The 14,793-nt window shown below is 36.9% G+C and overlaps 2 protein-coding genes across 2 annotated transcripts; both read right to left on the reverse strand.

The window, feature by feature from the left end:
- Positions 1-7,260: 7,260 nt before the first annotated feature.
- Positions 7,261-11,053, reverse strand: LOC121762635 (snurportin-1-like). The gene is made up of 6 exons (XM_042158592.1): positions 10,554-11,053; positions 9,442-9,599; positions 8,975-9,109; positions 8,593-8,765; positions 7,955-8,049; positions 7,261-7,471 (listed from the first exon to the last, which is right to left on the reverse strand). The coding sequence occupies exons 2-6, from the start codon at positions 9,495-9,497 to the stop codon at positions 7,265-7,267; spliced, it is 666 nt and encodes a 221-aa protein (XP_042014526.1). The 5' UTR covers positions 9,498-9,599; positions 10,554-11,053; the 3' UTR covers positions 7,261-7,264.
- A 1,196-nt stretch (positions 11,054-12,249) lies between these two features.
- Positions 12,250-14,499, reverse strand: LOC121762636 (cytokinin riboside 5'-monophosphate phosphoribohydrolase LOG1-like). The gene is made up of 7 exons (XM_042158593.1): positions 14,156-14,499; positions 13,724-13,821; positions 13,592-13,622; positions 13,043-13,142; positions 12,896-12,966; positions 12,683-12,826; positions 12,250-12,595 (listed from the first exon to the last, which is right to left on the reverse strand). The coding sequence occupies exons 1-7, from the start codon at positions 14,273-14,275 to the stop codon at positions 12,500-12,502; spliced, it is 660 nt and encodes a 219-aa protein (XP_042014527.1). The 5' UTR covers positions 14,276-14,499; the 3' UTR covers positions 12,250-12,499.
- Between the last annotated feature and the right edge of the window lie 294 nt (positions 14,500-14,793).

Genomic DNA, 14,793 nt, shown 5'->3' on the forward strand with positions numbered 1-14,793 from the left:
TAAAATATCTTTTTTCACCATTACTAGGTGAAACTATAGGAGTTATCATGTATTCATGTTTCTTAATTAGGACATCTCAAAACTTGAATCTATGTAGTTTAAGTAAACAAAGGATTAACCTATATCTACCTCATTTGTCCCAAAAATGCTAGTACTACTATCAAACTAGGCCGTACTATATAATACTCCATCCGTCTTAGTTTAAGTGAAACGTTTTTTTTGCACGTGATTTTTTTAGTGTTAATTTGTGAGTTAAGTAAAAAGAATGAAAAATAAGAGAAAATAATGTTTCCATTTTTAGAAATGTATCATTTAGAGCAAGACATCCCAGAAAAAAAAATATGTCACTTAAAGTGGAACGAATGGAGTATGAATTACTACCAATTTATTCCTGGAGTAATCATGTTTTGTTTTAAATTTTTGAATTTTTTTATACTAAATTTTAATTACCTTCATAAACTCTCAATTAAACTTAATAAAGAATTTGATCGAAAAAAGTATAAAGAATGTCAAAAAAAATGGAGATTTGTGATTGTATCAATTTGGGTTATTTGAAGATAAAATACTGAATTTTCATCACTTTCTGATTATGCACGTCAATTTTAAAATATGTATATAAAGTAAGTAGTACTTATTATTAAGAGTATCCACATCCGTGCTCTTGCCAACGAGCACTGATGTGGGCCCGGCCCCACTTTTTCTGTCTGCTCTTAGGCAAGAACACAACACTCACATCTGTGCTCTTCCGCAAAGACGAACACAAGGGTCCCATCATTCCATTATTCAATTTAAATAAAAACATTTCCACAAAATTAAAATGCATTAAAAATACCCGGAATAATATTACAAAATACATTAAAAATTACATAATTAAAATCCTAAAAAATAAAAATTACATAATTAAAATCCTAAAAATTAAAAATTACATAATTCAACACGAGCGGACAATGTGTTGACAATACGCATAAACAAGCGCTTTGACATGCGAAAACGACGCCTAAAGTAATCTTTCGGAAACCACGGCTGGTCGGAAAAATAGTCGGCAACGAGCGTTTCGTGGGCTCCCTCCCGGTCACGATGAATGTAGCAGCGAGTTGATCTAGTTGGTTGAGGATGAGGGGCGGGGGTATTCGCTGCGACATATGCTTCATAAGTGGCACGATGTTGTTCGTAGTATTCTTGTTCTTCGCGCTCCGCTTTCACAATGAGATGGGTGAAATCCATTTGAGGTTTTGAGTGAGGGATGAAGGTGTAGATAAGTTGTGTGAAAAATATGAATGAGAGATGAATGAGAGATGATTTGGTGTGAAAAATGAATGATGAATGTGTGTATTTATAGATGATTTTGGGGGAAAAAATTCAAAAAAATACAGAAAAATGGGCAAAAAAATGGCCATTCTTTTGGGATTGTGAAAATATATTTTTTTAAATTTTTGGTATTATTTTCGATTTTAAAAAAAATAAAAAAAATAATTTTCCAACGGATATGCCGTTGGCCAATCAGAACGCGCCACGTCGCCTGCTCGCTAGCACGGACGTGCTCGATGCATCGAGCAGCGCCGTGCCAGCGGCGCGAGCGCAACGGCGGACAGCGTCTCCGTGCTAGTGGCACGGACGGACGGACGGCTGCATGCTTGCCGATGTGGATGCTCTTAAAGTGTTAAGTTCATTTTATTTAGCAACTCGTACAAAGGATTATGGTTGATGTTGGCGCTGGCCTAGATAGCAGGAAAGTTGACTAAAATTGGCAAGTTCAATGGCTATTTCCTCCAGGAGACGCGGAATGCCGGGAGTGGCCGGAGCGAGGTTGACATCATCACTGTCGCGCTGAGCACCTACCAATCCATGAACGGCAAGTCGTTCAAGTACCTCAACGTTTGGCAGGACACGCGGATGCACCAGAAGTATATGGGAGGCATAACATCCTCCTCTAGCGGCTCCTCCAAACGGTCAAGGTCGGTATCCCTATCCGACGCCGGCTCCGAAGAAGTGCCTAGCCAACTCGCCGGAGCTAACTTGGGTAGCCCCGACGCCGGACCAAGTGGTTCCCGACGTCGACCGCAAGGAAGGAAGAAGGCAGCGGCCGACCGCCGTCGCGCCGCGACTCCATCTGCCCCCGCTCCCGAACCCGCTCCCTATGCGCCACCTCCACCCCCGAACAACTCGCTGTGGATGCTCTTAGGCCAACTCAATATGGCCGATAGGTCAACTATGACCCCCACACAACTTCAAACGCACGAGACCATGATATTGGGTCTCCAAAAACAATTGGGGTTAGTGCCGCCGGATGAGTAGTCTTCCTCGGGTAATATTAGCCAATAATTATGTAATTTTTAATTTTTAGGAGTTTAATTATATAATTTTTAATTTTTAGTATTTTAATTATGTAATTTTTAATTTTTAGTATTTTAATTATGTAATTTTTAATTTTTAGGATTTTAATTATGTCTTTTTTATTTTATTTGTAATTTGTAATATTTATTGTGGTTTTTTAATGAATTTTAATATTATGGAAATGTTTTTGTTTAATTGAATTTTAAATTGAATTGTGCTCGTCCTTGCGGAAGAGCACAGCTGTGGGTGTTGTGCTCTTGCCAGAGAGCATGCATGAATAGTAGCGCCGGGCCCACAACCGTGCTCGCTGGCAAGAGCACAGTTGTGGATGCTCTTACATGCAGACTTTAAAATTAGTATGCAAAACTGAGAAGTTATAAAAAGTTATTCTTTCCATCCCAATAAAGGTAACATCTTTCTTTGATGGCAAGAGTTTATATGCAGTTTGTTTCATGTACTAATTAACGAAGAAAGAATAAAGTAGGAGAAAATAAAATTGATATAATAATATTTTTATTTTTGAAAATAAGTCATTTCAATGGGATTGGTTAAAATAAAAAAAAATGAGTCATGTTTAGTGAAATAGAAAGAGTAATAATTTACGTACAAATAACTCTTTCAATTAATTTCAAGCATTCACGAGATTCTAAAAGTTTTCATCTTTCAAATACTCACGTTATTAACTTTGCATATCTTTCAGGCTTCCATCACTAAAACTTCCCACTTTTATTTCTTAGATATATGTTTAATTGGATGAAATCACTAATTTGTTGGTTGCGGTTAAAGGTGATTGATCAATATATATACTGTGCTTGAAGATCTTTAATGTGAACAGGGATTGATGTCAAAATATTCGTTTTAAACCACTTACAAATAAGAATATATAATAATTTGATACCACAAATGCTCTTCTAAATTAAGTAATGAAGAGTATGGGAAAATGATAGCTGTCCAAAAAATTAAGGGCACTACATTTCTCAGATTACTATCGAACTAAACAAAAGAAGAAGTTTTCATGAAGTTGTTAATAAGGAGTAACCTGTATGAATGCATGCACTAACATAATAGGAATATTAATTTATTCTTTTAGCTACTACCATCTTTATTTAATGCATATTTTTTCCCAATATCCTTGCACAGAATCAAATTTTATTTTAAACAATTGCAAATTTAGTAATTATAAATTCAAAAAACAAGATTATGGAGGTTGTTGCTGCGTATTTTAGAATAAAAATTTGATGCATAACTATTAGGGTTGACAATCTCCGACAAAACACGAAATCCCGAAACGAACATGTACGAAATTAATGGATTGAGTCAAGTCTTTTTTTAAGTGCCCTTATCGTATTTGACTAATTACAAATCCGATTATTTCAGGCTCGAGTGACTTATTAAAAAGATTCGTACTTACGGATTAGTTCATTTTGATATTAGAAAAATCGCTTGGTCCATTAAATTTAACATCGTCATTACTTTCAAGATAAAAAAAGACCAAATCATAATATTTATCAAACACAATAGATTAAACTAAAATAGTAAAATTATGAAAATAAAATTTAGTGAGTAGTAATTTATAAACGAGTGAATTGTGACGCAGGAAAAGGTTTAATGGCAGTTGGTTCGTCGGTGGGACGGGAAAACGGGGCACATTAAAAGGACAGCTACGAGACAACAAAAATGGCCTCTTACCCTACAATACGTGTCTGTCTCTCACTGGATCCCCACCTATATAAGCAATCTCTGTCCATACCAATTTATTCTCTTGTCTTAACACCATTAAAATACTCCATATATATACACATCAAATTAATAATATTCTCCCCTATATAGGATCTCAGACATTTGGGCTCTACTGCAGGCTAAGCCATATATAGCAAAGAAATAATTTTACACTATTTACAATTTATTGTAAATTATGATATTAGAAGATTTCAAACAAAAATAAAGGTGCGACTTTGCAAAATCGATTATTGGGGGCTATTTTATTTGTTTATTTCTGTAATGACTAGGATTTTAGTTTTTATATTTCACTTAAATCTGGCATGAGAGTCCATTCATGTATATGGTGCGATATCTTCTTCTTTTATAAATCTTATTAAAGAAAATATATGCTAGTATTCAGACTAAAAATATTCAATCATCTTATCCATTGGACTAAGAGAAATATAAATTAAAATTTTCTGAATTTTAAGAAATTTGTTACAAGTATAGTTTCAAAATAGAAGAAGAAATGGTTGCAAATACATGGTACCCAAAACTCAAAAGGCCCAAATAGGCTAATAGCGTATTGCCTAGTTTCTAATCGTGGTTTTTTTTTGGAAGAAATAGCTAACAGGAAGAAATTTTATCGTTGCTTTTTGACTATATATATTTGAAAGTCCAAAAAAAGAGTCTAAATTCACCAAATTAAGGCATATCAGTGATCCTTAAAAGGTTTATTAATGGCAGTAGCTGTCCTAACGCCCAGCCTATTTATGAAAATCAAATAGATATGCTAGCTCCTTAATAGAAATAGGCTAATTGTTTCTCAAACAAATAAATTAAATTTTGTTTTTGTTTTTGTTTTTGTTTTTGTTTTTTATACATCTAATTTGTAGTAAATTTGTTCTTTGTAGTAAATTTATTGCCTGTCACATCTTCCTCATCTTATATTTTTGGAAATTTTCCCACAGTACAACAGTAAATAAAGTACATAGAGCGCTAAATATCAGCAATTTCTGCCAAAGTGGGAAAACATATTACAGTGTCTGACATGCATATTGCCGTTTGCATTTCAGTTTATCTACAACAGCCAGAGTCTTTGACCAATAGTAGAGTTCAATTAAGCTATTTATAGCTTTGAAAAACCTTTAAGGGCACCCGCAACGCTGTGCCGTTGCGGTTCCTATGCCGTTCTGGCGGAACGGTTCCGCGGCGGCACGCGTTGCGGGGTGCGTTCCGTCGCCGTTCCGTGCCGTCGCCGTTCCTATGCCGTGCCGCGTTCCGTTCCGGAGGAACGCGGAACGGAACGTTCCGCCACGCGCCGAGGCGACGTGGCGGCCTCCCATTCGACGCGTGCAACCCACTCGATGCCCCGCGAGTGGGCTTCGTCCGGTGACGCAATAATTAATTTTTTTAAAAAAAATTCGAATTTAATAAAAAAAAAAAAAAATTTTGCAACGGTAATGAGACCGTTTTTTTTATATCTGTTTTTTTTTTAATTTTTATTTTATTTATTTACTCTATAAATACTCCTATTTCATACTCATTTCAATCACAAACACACATCTATTCCTCTCTATTTCCACCCCAATTTTCATCTCAAATCAACTATATTTTCCTTCTCCCAAATTTAATCAAACTAATGGATCCTTATGAACAAATGCGTCAAATATTGGAACAATCACTTGAAGAAGATCGACGACGGGAGGCGGAAGAAGCCGCGCCACCCCAACGACGCTCCCGTACGTACATCCATCGTAACCGGGAGGAAGCCACCGCAAGGTTAGTACGCGACTACTTCTGCGATAACCCGGTTTGGGGAGATACGTACTTCCGTCGCCGTTTCCGCATGGGGAAACCGTTATTTCTCCACATCGCGAATACTTTGGCAGCCCGGGAAGAGTTCTTCCAGGAAGGGTTCGACGCGGTCGGCCGTCCCAGCCACACGACGCTGCAGAAATGTACTGCAGCAATCCGCCAGCTTGCGACTGGACAAACGGCCGACATGTTCGACGAATACCTCCACATCGGAGACAGCATTGGGCGAATGTGCTTGCTCAAATTCTGCCAAGGCGTCCGGACAGCCTTCACCGACGAATTTCTCCGAAGTCCAAGCACGACCGATTGTCAGTTCCTGCTCAACCTTCACGAAACAGTGCACGGATTCCCCGGGATGCTCGGCAGCGTCGATTGCATGCACTGGCAATGGAAGAATTGCCCGGTGGCGTGGAAGGGGTCCTACATGAGCGGCCACAAAGGCACCCACCCAACCGTTATACTTGAGGCCGTTGCCGACTACCGCCTTTGGATCTGGCACGCGTACTTCGGGGTCCCCGGGTCGAACAACGACGTAAACGTGCTCCACCAGTCCGACCTCTTGACCGAAGTTTTGGATGGTAAAGCGCCGGCCATCAACTTCGTCGCCAACAACCGGCTTTATAAAATGGGGTACTATCTCGCCGATGGCATCTACCCGAAGTGGCCTACCTTCGTGAAGACGTGCAGTGGGTCTGCGAACCCAAAGCAGACTCTTTTTGCGCAGAAGCAGGAGGCTGCTCGCAAGGATGTGGAGAGGGCGTTCGGGGTTCTCCAAGCGCGCTTCAACATCATCAAAGTCCCGGCTCGTACGTGGTTCATGGAAAACATGGTCGACATCATGTATACGTGCATAATCTTGCACAACATGATTGTCCAAGACGAAGGACCCGAGGCGGGAAATTGGTTCGACGACGAATCCCCCGGAAGCTCAACCGCAAGTAGTCCGCCTCGAAGTGGAGCGCATCCGTCTATACAAGAACGGTTATCTATTCGTGCAAGGACACGCGACTCTAGTGCCCACACCCAACTCCAACATGATCTAATTGAGCACATTTGGGCAAATTTTGGCGGATGAAATTATTAAAATTGTGTACTTTTATTTTTTTAGGATTTTAATTGTGTGCTTTTTATTTTTTACGTTTAAGTTGTAATTTTTTTTAATGTTGTGTGTTTTTTTAATAAAGTGTGTTTGTTTTTTAAGGTGTGTTTATTTAAATTGAATTGGGTTGGAAATAAAAAAAAATGAAATTGAATGAATAGTAATTTAAGGAACGGTTAAGGAACGGAGGGTTGCAGGTTCCGTTCCTTAGTTAAGGAATGAAGTAAAAAAGTACAGTGGGGCCCTCAAATAATGGTTTAAGGAACGGTATAGGAACGGTATAGGAACAGCGTTGTGGATGGCTAAGGTCTTTTATATTAACTTATCAATGGAACCTCTGGAAGCGAATTTCATTTGTAAATCCAGAAATGAACAATGACAGAAACTTCTTTGCTTATGTATTCTAAGAAATAAATTTAAACAAACCTTTTCGACGAAATCATTGCCTAGGCAACCCAATATAACAGGAGGATCATCGAAGGTAGCCAGTCTCCCATCATCTAGTAGCTCCAACACTCTCTGATAATTGAACATCGGGAAATGTTGGATTTACAGAAATACTCAGCCATTTACACCTTCATAATTGTTAAGATGATATTGCAGAAATACTAAATGAATTTTCTAGAATCATCTGACAGAAATGTCGGCATAAAAGTGGCTCCTTGCACAAGACCTACGCCTAGGAAAAAGTAAAAACATGTAAATGCAATGATTCTTCTTTTGTGACTTTGCTTGCTGAGGATCTATCAGAGTAGATAAAAGTTACATATTCTTTTCTTTGATAATTTACTCTATATCAACATGGGGGCGATAACAATAAAAAGCCCATAAATGGTTGAAAGGGTCGAGTGCAAGACTGCCCTTCGAGTAAGCTTGCCTATCTACTTCAAACCTCATATTATGAAGCAAGATACTGAAATAGACCTTATAAAGTGCAACAAGAAGCTCTGACATAATATTTTATGCATTGAAGCAATTTCAAGTGGTAAGATAAAGATATACCTGTTGCTGATTCGAAATCTTCCCATTACTCTCTGTATCAAGAACATATTGGCTACAACTCTCATCCTTCCAGACTAATACCAAAGGGGTATTTCCTGATTCATAATGTGCATGTCTGAGAGAATCAGAATTGATGATCAGAAATCGAGAAGAAAGAGAATGCACTACACAAAGCACTATAAGAAAATTGGGTAAGTCTATTCCTTGTTGTGAAGGTTGTCATTTACTTTTTGTTTGTTTAGACAATTTACAGTCTCCTTTTTTTCTCTCCATTTCACATCAGCATTAAGGGGGCGTTTACTTTGACTGAACTGAAGGATGGATGGATAAACATAATCCAAGCTAATACAGTGTCTACTTTGTCTAATTAATTAATCCATGTAAATACCTAAGAAAATTGTGTTAGTCTAGTTGTGAAGGTTGTTTGTAACCCTTTCCTTCTTTCTACAATTCTATCCTAGTCCTTTGATCCTTTCTTTCTGGTCATGCAATAAAGTTGGACAAAATATGGCTCAACACACAGAAGAGGTATATTTGGTGAAAAAACTATACGCAGCTCATACACCAAATAAGTTATTACAAAAAAATACTGATTCTACGGCTCTACCAGTCGTAAGAAAAGATGACGAAAATCTTACTTATTGTAAACAAGAGCCCATCCTTCACATACGACACTTGCCCAGTATAAGCTGCTTTTAGACCCTCCTTGTCGCAGCTGTATACGAGCAGAGTCATGAACCTGTATTTATGGTAAGGTGAAGGATCATTGCAAGCTTCAGACTCAGCAAGCTTGCTGCTCAACCAGAAAAATCTGAACTCGGTGGTGCATTCATACATAGGCATTCCCGTCAAGCAAACCATGTCAATTACGTAGTAAGTCTCATCAGCTTGCAGTCACGTTATGCAACACTAACACATCACATTGTGTAACACATTCAACGAATAAAACCATGAGAGGACGAGAAATATACGACCTCGTGAAATATACAGTCAAGTAGTATACAAGAAGATTGGCCAGACCTGCTGCTATTATTGGTACTGGCACCATTGGGTAAAGCAGATGGAAAACGATGCAGCAAGCAACCATTTCGTAACCAACTAACCGTTAGATGACACCACAAACAATGTTTCCCAGCAGGTCTAGCGCATACATACCTTCACAAAATTCGGAATATGCACCTTCATAAGCACATCAGATATTTCAGCAAACCTTCAAATAAATGCAGGTATCTATTTTGCCATTCAATCGACAAAGGTTCCTCTAATTTCACTATTTCATGGTATAAATTGACAATATCTCCACAAACAGAATGAGATTATTAGAATCACATTTAATTTAGTTCCTCTTTTTAGTCAAAGCAAGCAATCTTCAATCTTGTTTGACAAAATAATAAGGAAATGAATTCATAATCTCATGTAAACAAAAGACGGTGAGAAGAATTGAAGTAAAAGTGGATCAAATAAGGAGATAGCAAAGCAGCAAATACCAGTCCGAATTCAAGCGGTCGGGAACATCGATCATCCTTTCTGCTTCGCGAACCATCGCTGCGCTTCAAATCCTCTTAGGTTGACTGCTTCTCTAACATCAAAATCGGGAACGTCCTGGCGGTTCTGGGCCTGTCGCTGCAAAGAGATCTCCCGCCGCCTGTGTTGATCGGCATGGTGGTTGCAGAAAGTTTTACAGAAGAAATTTTGGGAGATCAAAATTTGAAAGCGAAGCAATTAAGCATCACATTTTCATGACTGTGCTTTGTTTAAGCATTTTTTGGTGGTGAATTTGTGATGCCTCATTTCATTCGAAATCCAAGGAACGTTCAAATTAGAATGCCGCAAAATTTTAAATGCCCATATTTCTCAAATTTTTATTAAAATGCTTAATTATGTTTCTTTTGTTTGTTATTCTTTTACTCATGAGACAGCGTATTAATTATTGTAATCAATATCTAATGAACTGAATTAAAACAAAATTATAACAATTGATACAAAAAACATAATGCGCGCAGCGGGCACGTAATTTATTAACATTTTTTACCAATACCATGTAACCACTAATTATATTACTGTGTAAAAATATTTATATAAGATAAAAAAATGTATTTATATATGATTAAAAATTCAATTTTGTACATGTAACGCCAAAAAAATAAAATGAAAGCCTATTCATTTTTTTGATACAAAGTCTCAAACCATAAGTGGTGAGCAAAAGTTCACGAGGCGGCAAAACCAAGTACAAAAGCTATCCAAGCTAGCCAACTCCCTTAGTGTCAAAACCAAAAGGCAATAAACGGGCACTCAAAAACTATCAAGACCATTACACTAATGCAAAAGTACATAGGAGAAAACCAACCAAAAATAAAACAACCCAAAAGGGAAAGAAAAAAACTTTGTACTAAGGTCTTCAAGAAAATGATCAACTCTCACCCAAAATCTCCGTTGGAAAGGGAGAATTTGGGTGCCAACATTTTGTCCACAATCTTAGTCGCCAAATCAATATTTTCTTCTCAAGCTCCCAATCCGGCACAAAACCTTAGAAGATCATTTTATTCTGAATATCCCATATCGAACATGAGATAAAAAAAAAGAATAGAGAAATTCACACCTTTTTATTAGCTTTATGAAGAGGAGTGTCCAGCCAAGAGAGGAAGCATGTCATCGGGTACTTAGGCAAGTACATGGATAAATTCCATTGAGCAAAAAAAGTAATACTACCATATACCACTCGAGATTCTACAGCTAAAAAAGACGTGCTCCAACGTCTCCGGTTCTTCCTTGCAAAAAATACATCCATCATCCTCAATTTGTGGTATGCCACATCTGGTCAGTCTATCTTTAGTGTTAAGCCTTCCTTGCAAGATAAATCAGACAAGCAGTTGAGCTCGGAGTGGGATAGAGTTCTTCCAAGCGAGAGAGTTTTGATTCATTATGGTGTTAGCATTCTCCAAGCTCTTAGTGACCAGCAGCACAAAGTTAGAAACAAAGAAACCTATTGAATTATTAAAACCCCACACCCTCTCATCTCTCGTGTTTTCTCTCAACTCAAGGCGATTCACGACTGAGTAAAAGGTTCCCAACGCGTTACTCTTTCCAGGAAAAAAAGGTTTTTTCTCTGTCGAAAAATCCATTTTCATTCATGAAAGCCTCATATATAACCAATATACTCTCGAACATTCTTACATAAATTATATATCTATAATTCTCTATTTCGATTGTAGTTTTATTTTTATGTATACTATATTTTTTTTATTAGATAAATTTCATTCAATTTATAATTTAGTCATTAGTAAAAAATTTAGGATGATTTTTTTTACTTTTAAAAGCCTTACTGTAAAATAGATAAACAGAAGTCTCTAATTATATGACAAGTTAACAGGAAAGGGAATTGTGAAAATCAAAGTTGTTACTTAGTAAAAACTAATTTTTGGTGCAGGAGAACACTTCATAATAAAAGAATAATTATATTAATATGTTCTTTAAATTAATATTGCAATTTAAAAAACAATAGGATGAGAAATTTTGTGAAAAGCAATTAATTATATATATAAAAAAGTAAATTACAAAAAAAACTATACGAGTTATATATATACTTTCAGTTTATTTTATTGAACTTAAGTAAGTAATATTAGTGGAAAATAAAAAAAAAACATTTAGAGATAATTCTCAATCCAAAGTAGACCATTTTTGCAACTAATTGTACAAAGGGCATCCCATCCCATGTTTTTATTCTTCAAAATTGGTACTCCATATTTTTGCAACCATAAAATATAGTTAATCCACGATTTTATCATCTAATCGGAAACGTGGATGTTTACTTTCTACTCATTTTACAGAGAATGTGAATATTCCCATTAGACAGTAGGATTTATAATATGTGTTTCATGTAGACTTCAAATATTAATTTTCAAAGAAAAAAAAAGAGAACCACATTTGTTAGATACAAAAAAAAAACAGCCCCAAAAGAGTTATTGAATGTTGTCTGGTGCCCAAAAGTGATGGTCCCAATTTTCATAACAAGAGAGAACCACAATAATTAGTTAGAATAGCCCATACACGTTTCTTCAAAACTAAACACAATGGTCCTCATCAATTCGCTTTCTTCCCCAAACATACAATATGGAGCACTTGGACACTTATGTTGTCTAACAAACTCATCATTCTCAACATAATAAATATCAATTCCATCCATCATTGCCGACCACAACCAATGCCCATAACTTTTATCTTCATTTTCATGTTCTTCTTTAGTCGTTTTCGATATCCTTGTTGTGCCTTGAATATTCTTTTTCATACATAACATCTTTTTAGAATAGTACTAGTAAGGTCACATTAGATGGAGTCTTGCACAATGTCATAGTAGTAGTTACTAGCTAGTTACAACCTTTGCAAACCAAACTAATTAGGCAAATAAAATAACTAATTTAAAGGTAAGTAGATCCCATGAAATTTACAAAAGTAACCTTAGATAAATAAAGATTTGCAAAAACTCCCAAGTTAGCTTCTTCCATTGCCTAATTCCAAGATGAAAATCTGTGTTATGGTGAGAAGAAGTCATCTGGCAATATCATAACTCTGGGAGTAGCCTAGTTGCTGCTCTATCTCCCAGCTCAGTTTCGAAGCTACTCTCTCGTGGCGCGGAACGTATTCCTACACATCACCAACACATCTTTCATCAATGAATGTTAAAGTCAATTAGTGGTAGCAATGTGAGGAAATGGCAAGAAAAGTCAATACCTCTAGCTTCTTCACAAGCTCTTTGGCTGTTGGTGCAGACACAATGATGTGGCGAGCGTTGGGGCTGATGAAGCCTTCCTCGACTGCTTTGTCGATGAATGAGAGCAACGAGTTGTAGTATCCATCCACGTTCAGCAAACCTACCTGCAAAATGACTGCCCCCCTTAGTTTCTTGACCTGTTTTTAAGGATTGGAGTTCGAAATGAATAGTACCGGCTTGTCATGGATCCCGAGCTGAGCCCATGTTATGACTTCAAGCAGTTCCTCAAGAGTTCCATAACCACCTGTCCAAGAATCAATAGGTTGATCAATTTCAAATATTATACTACTTACTAGAATAATGAATTGATTGTGGCAAACCTGGTAAGGCAATAAAAGCATCAGAATGCTTAGCCATTTCTGCTTTCCTTTGATGCATGTCTGCAACTGCCTTCACTTTCCCTACTGTTTGTCCAGTTAACTGCCAAAAAAAGAAGTACTACAAAACTCCATAAAGCAAGCAAATGTGTGTGTGTACTATTCCAACAAAATTGAAACTGAAGTTCAAAATTCAACAACTGTAGAAGCATTTGTTTGTTGATACAAAAATACAACAGATAAACAGAATTGGAAAATTGAGAGACAGAATTTGGGAGTCCAAAAATGTGTAGATTTTTACAAAAACAAATCTCTGCAGTATACACAGGATAAGGTTTAGCAACAACAAAATGACCTTTCACTTCATCAGAAAAGCAAGAAACATGTGGCCCTAATGTCATTCAAGGAAAACAAACACAAACCAACAACAACTAACAAAGATACTGAAATCAAGAATTCTAGTAGTAAATTTATCAAGAATTGTAATAGTAGTAAATTTCTTCTAAATAAAATGTGGTTTCAAGAATTCATCAAACACCACAACAGACATACCTCTCGAGGCATGAGCGTCTTGGGAATCACTCTGCAAATGAGGACAATAACAAGACAAAATTCAGTTTTTAGTGAGGAAATATGCAAAACTCTAAACTCAAATTTTTATGGTAAAAAGAAGCTCATCCTCACCCAGTGACGTGGCAGCCGCCGTCGTGGACAGCCTGAGAAACCAGCCCCATTAGGCCTATGCTGCCTCCTCCATACACTAAATCAATGCTCCTTGAAACCTTGAAATTCACCCCAAACATGTTAGGAATTTTATGACTTCAAAAACAGAGCAAAATGTAACAACAATCAATACAGAGGGTCAGTGAGTGTGGCCTATTTTAGGTGTACATTCAAATTATAAGTTTCTACCTTTTTAAGGAAGAGAAGAAATGTTCTCTGCCATCTCCATGAAATGTCTCGATAGTCATTTCAATAGAGAGACACAGAGAGATTGTACATTATTTATTGCTTCAAAAAGAATCGATGTACGAACACATTTGCATGAAAACAAAACCAAAAAATTGCTCATCAGAAACAGAGGACTAAATTATTGCAAAAAAAAAAAACCAAAACCAAAACGTTGCCGAGTTCAATCGCAGCTTCTTGATAGCTAACTTTGTTGCCTTGGCTACTCCCACAGAAGACGCAAATCGTCTTAAACTTTGATGTTTTCACTTCACTCTCCCTCTCCATTTTTTTTTCTCCCTCTCTCTCTGTTTTGTCTTTTAACTGTAAATGTGAAAGTGAATCACAGCTTCAAATAAAAGAAACAAACTTTCTTCAAAGGCCTTCTCTAATTCTCTTCTACACACTCTCTATATATACACCACCACCACTATCTTTCTCTCTTATTCATTTTATTTTTATGAGTAAAAGAACACAAGTTTCACACGGAATCAATATGCTTCATCTTTATTGGCGCTTCACAAATTAAATTACAGCCTAATTCATTTACAAATGCAAAACTAACTGCACCGTTTTGCATTGGTGCCTGCCCCGTGTCAACCACTTCATTCTTTTTACACCATTCAAAATTAGAGCATCCCTAGGCTAGCCATAGGCCAGCCACAAACTCCTCATGCCACATCATCAGGACTAAAACTCCTCCTGTCACATCATCAGGACAAGCAACTGGACAAGCAATACACTAGCAATAGGCTAGCCACAATAAACAAAATTATAAAAAACAAATAATTAACAATCACACAAAA

The sequence above is a fragment of the Salvia splendens genome, chromosome 13 (genome assembly GCF_004379255.2).
Source record: "Salvia splendens isolate huo1 chromosome 13, SspV2, whole genome shotgun sequence".
In the NCBI taxonomy this organism is placed as follows: Eukaryota; Viridiplantae; Streptophyta; class Magnoliopsida; order Lamiales; family Lamiaceae; genus Salvia; species Salvia splendens.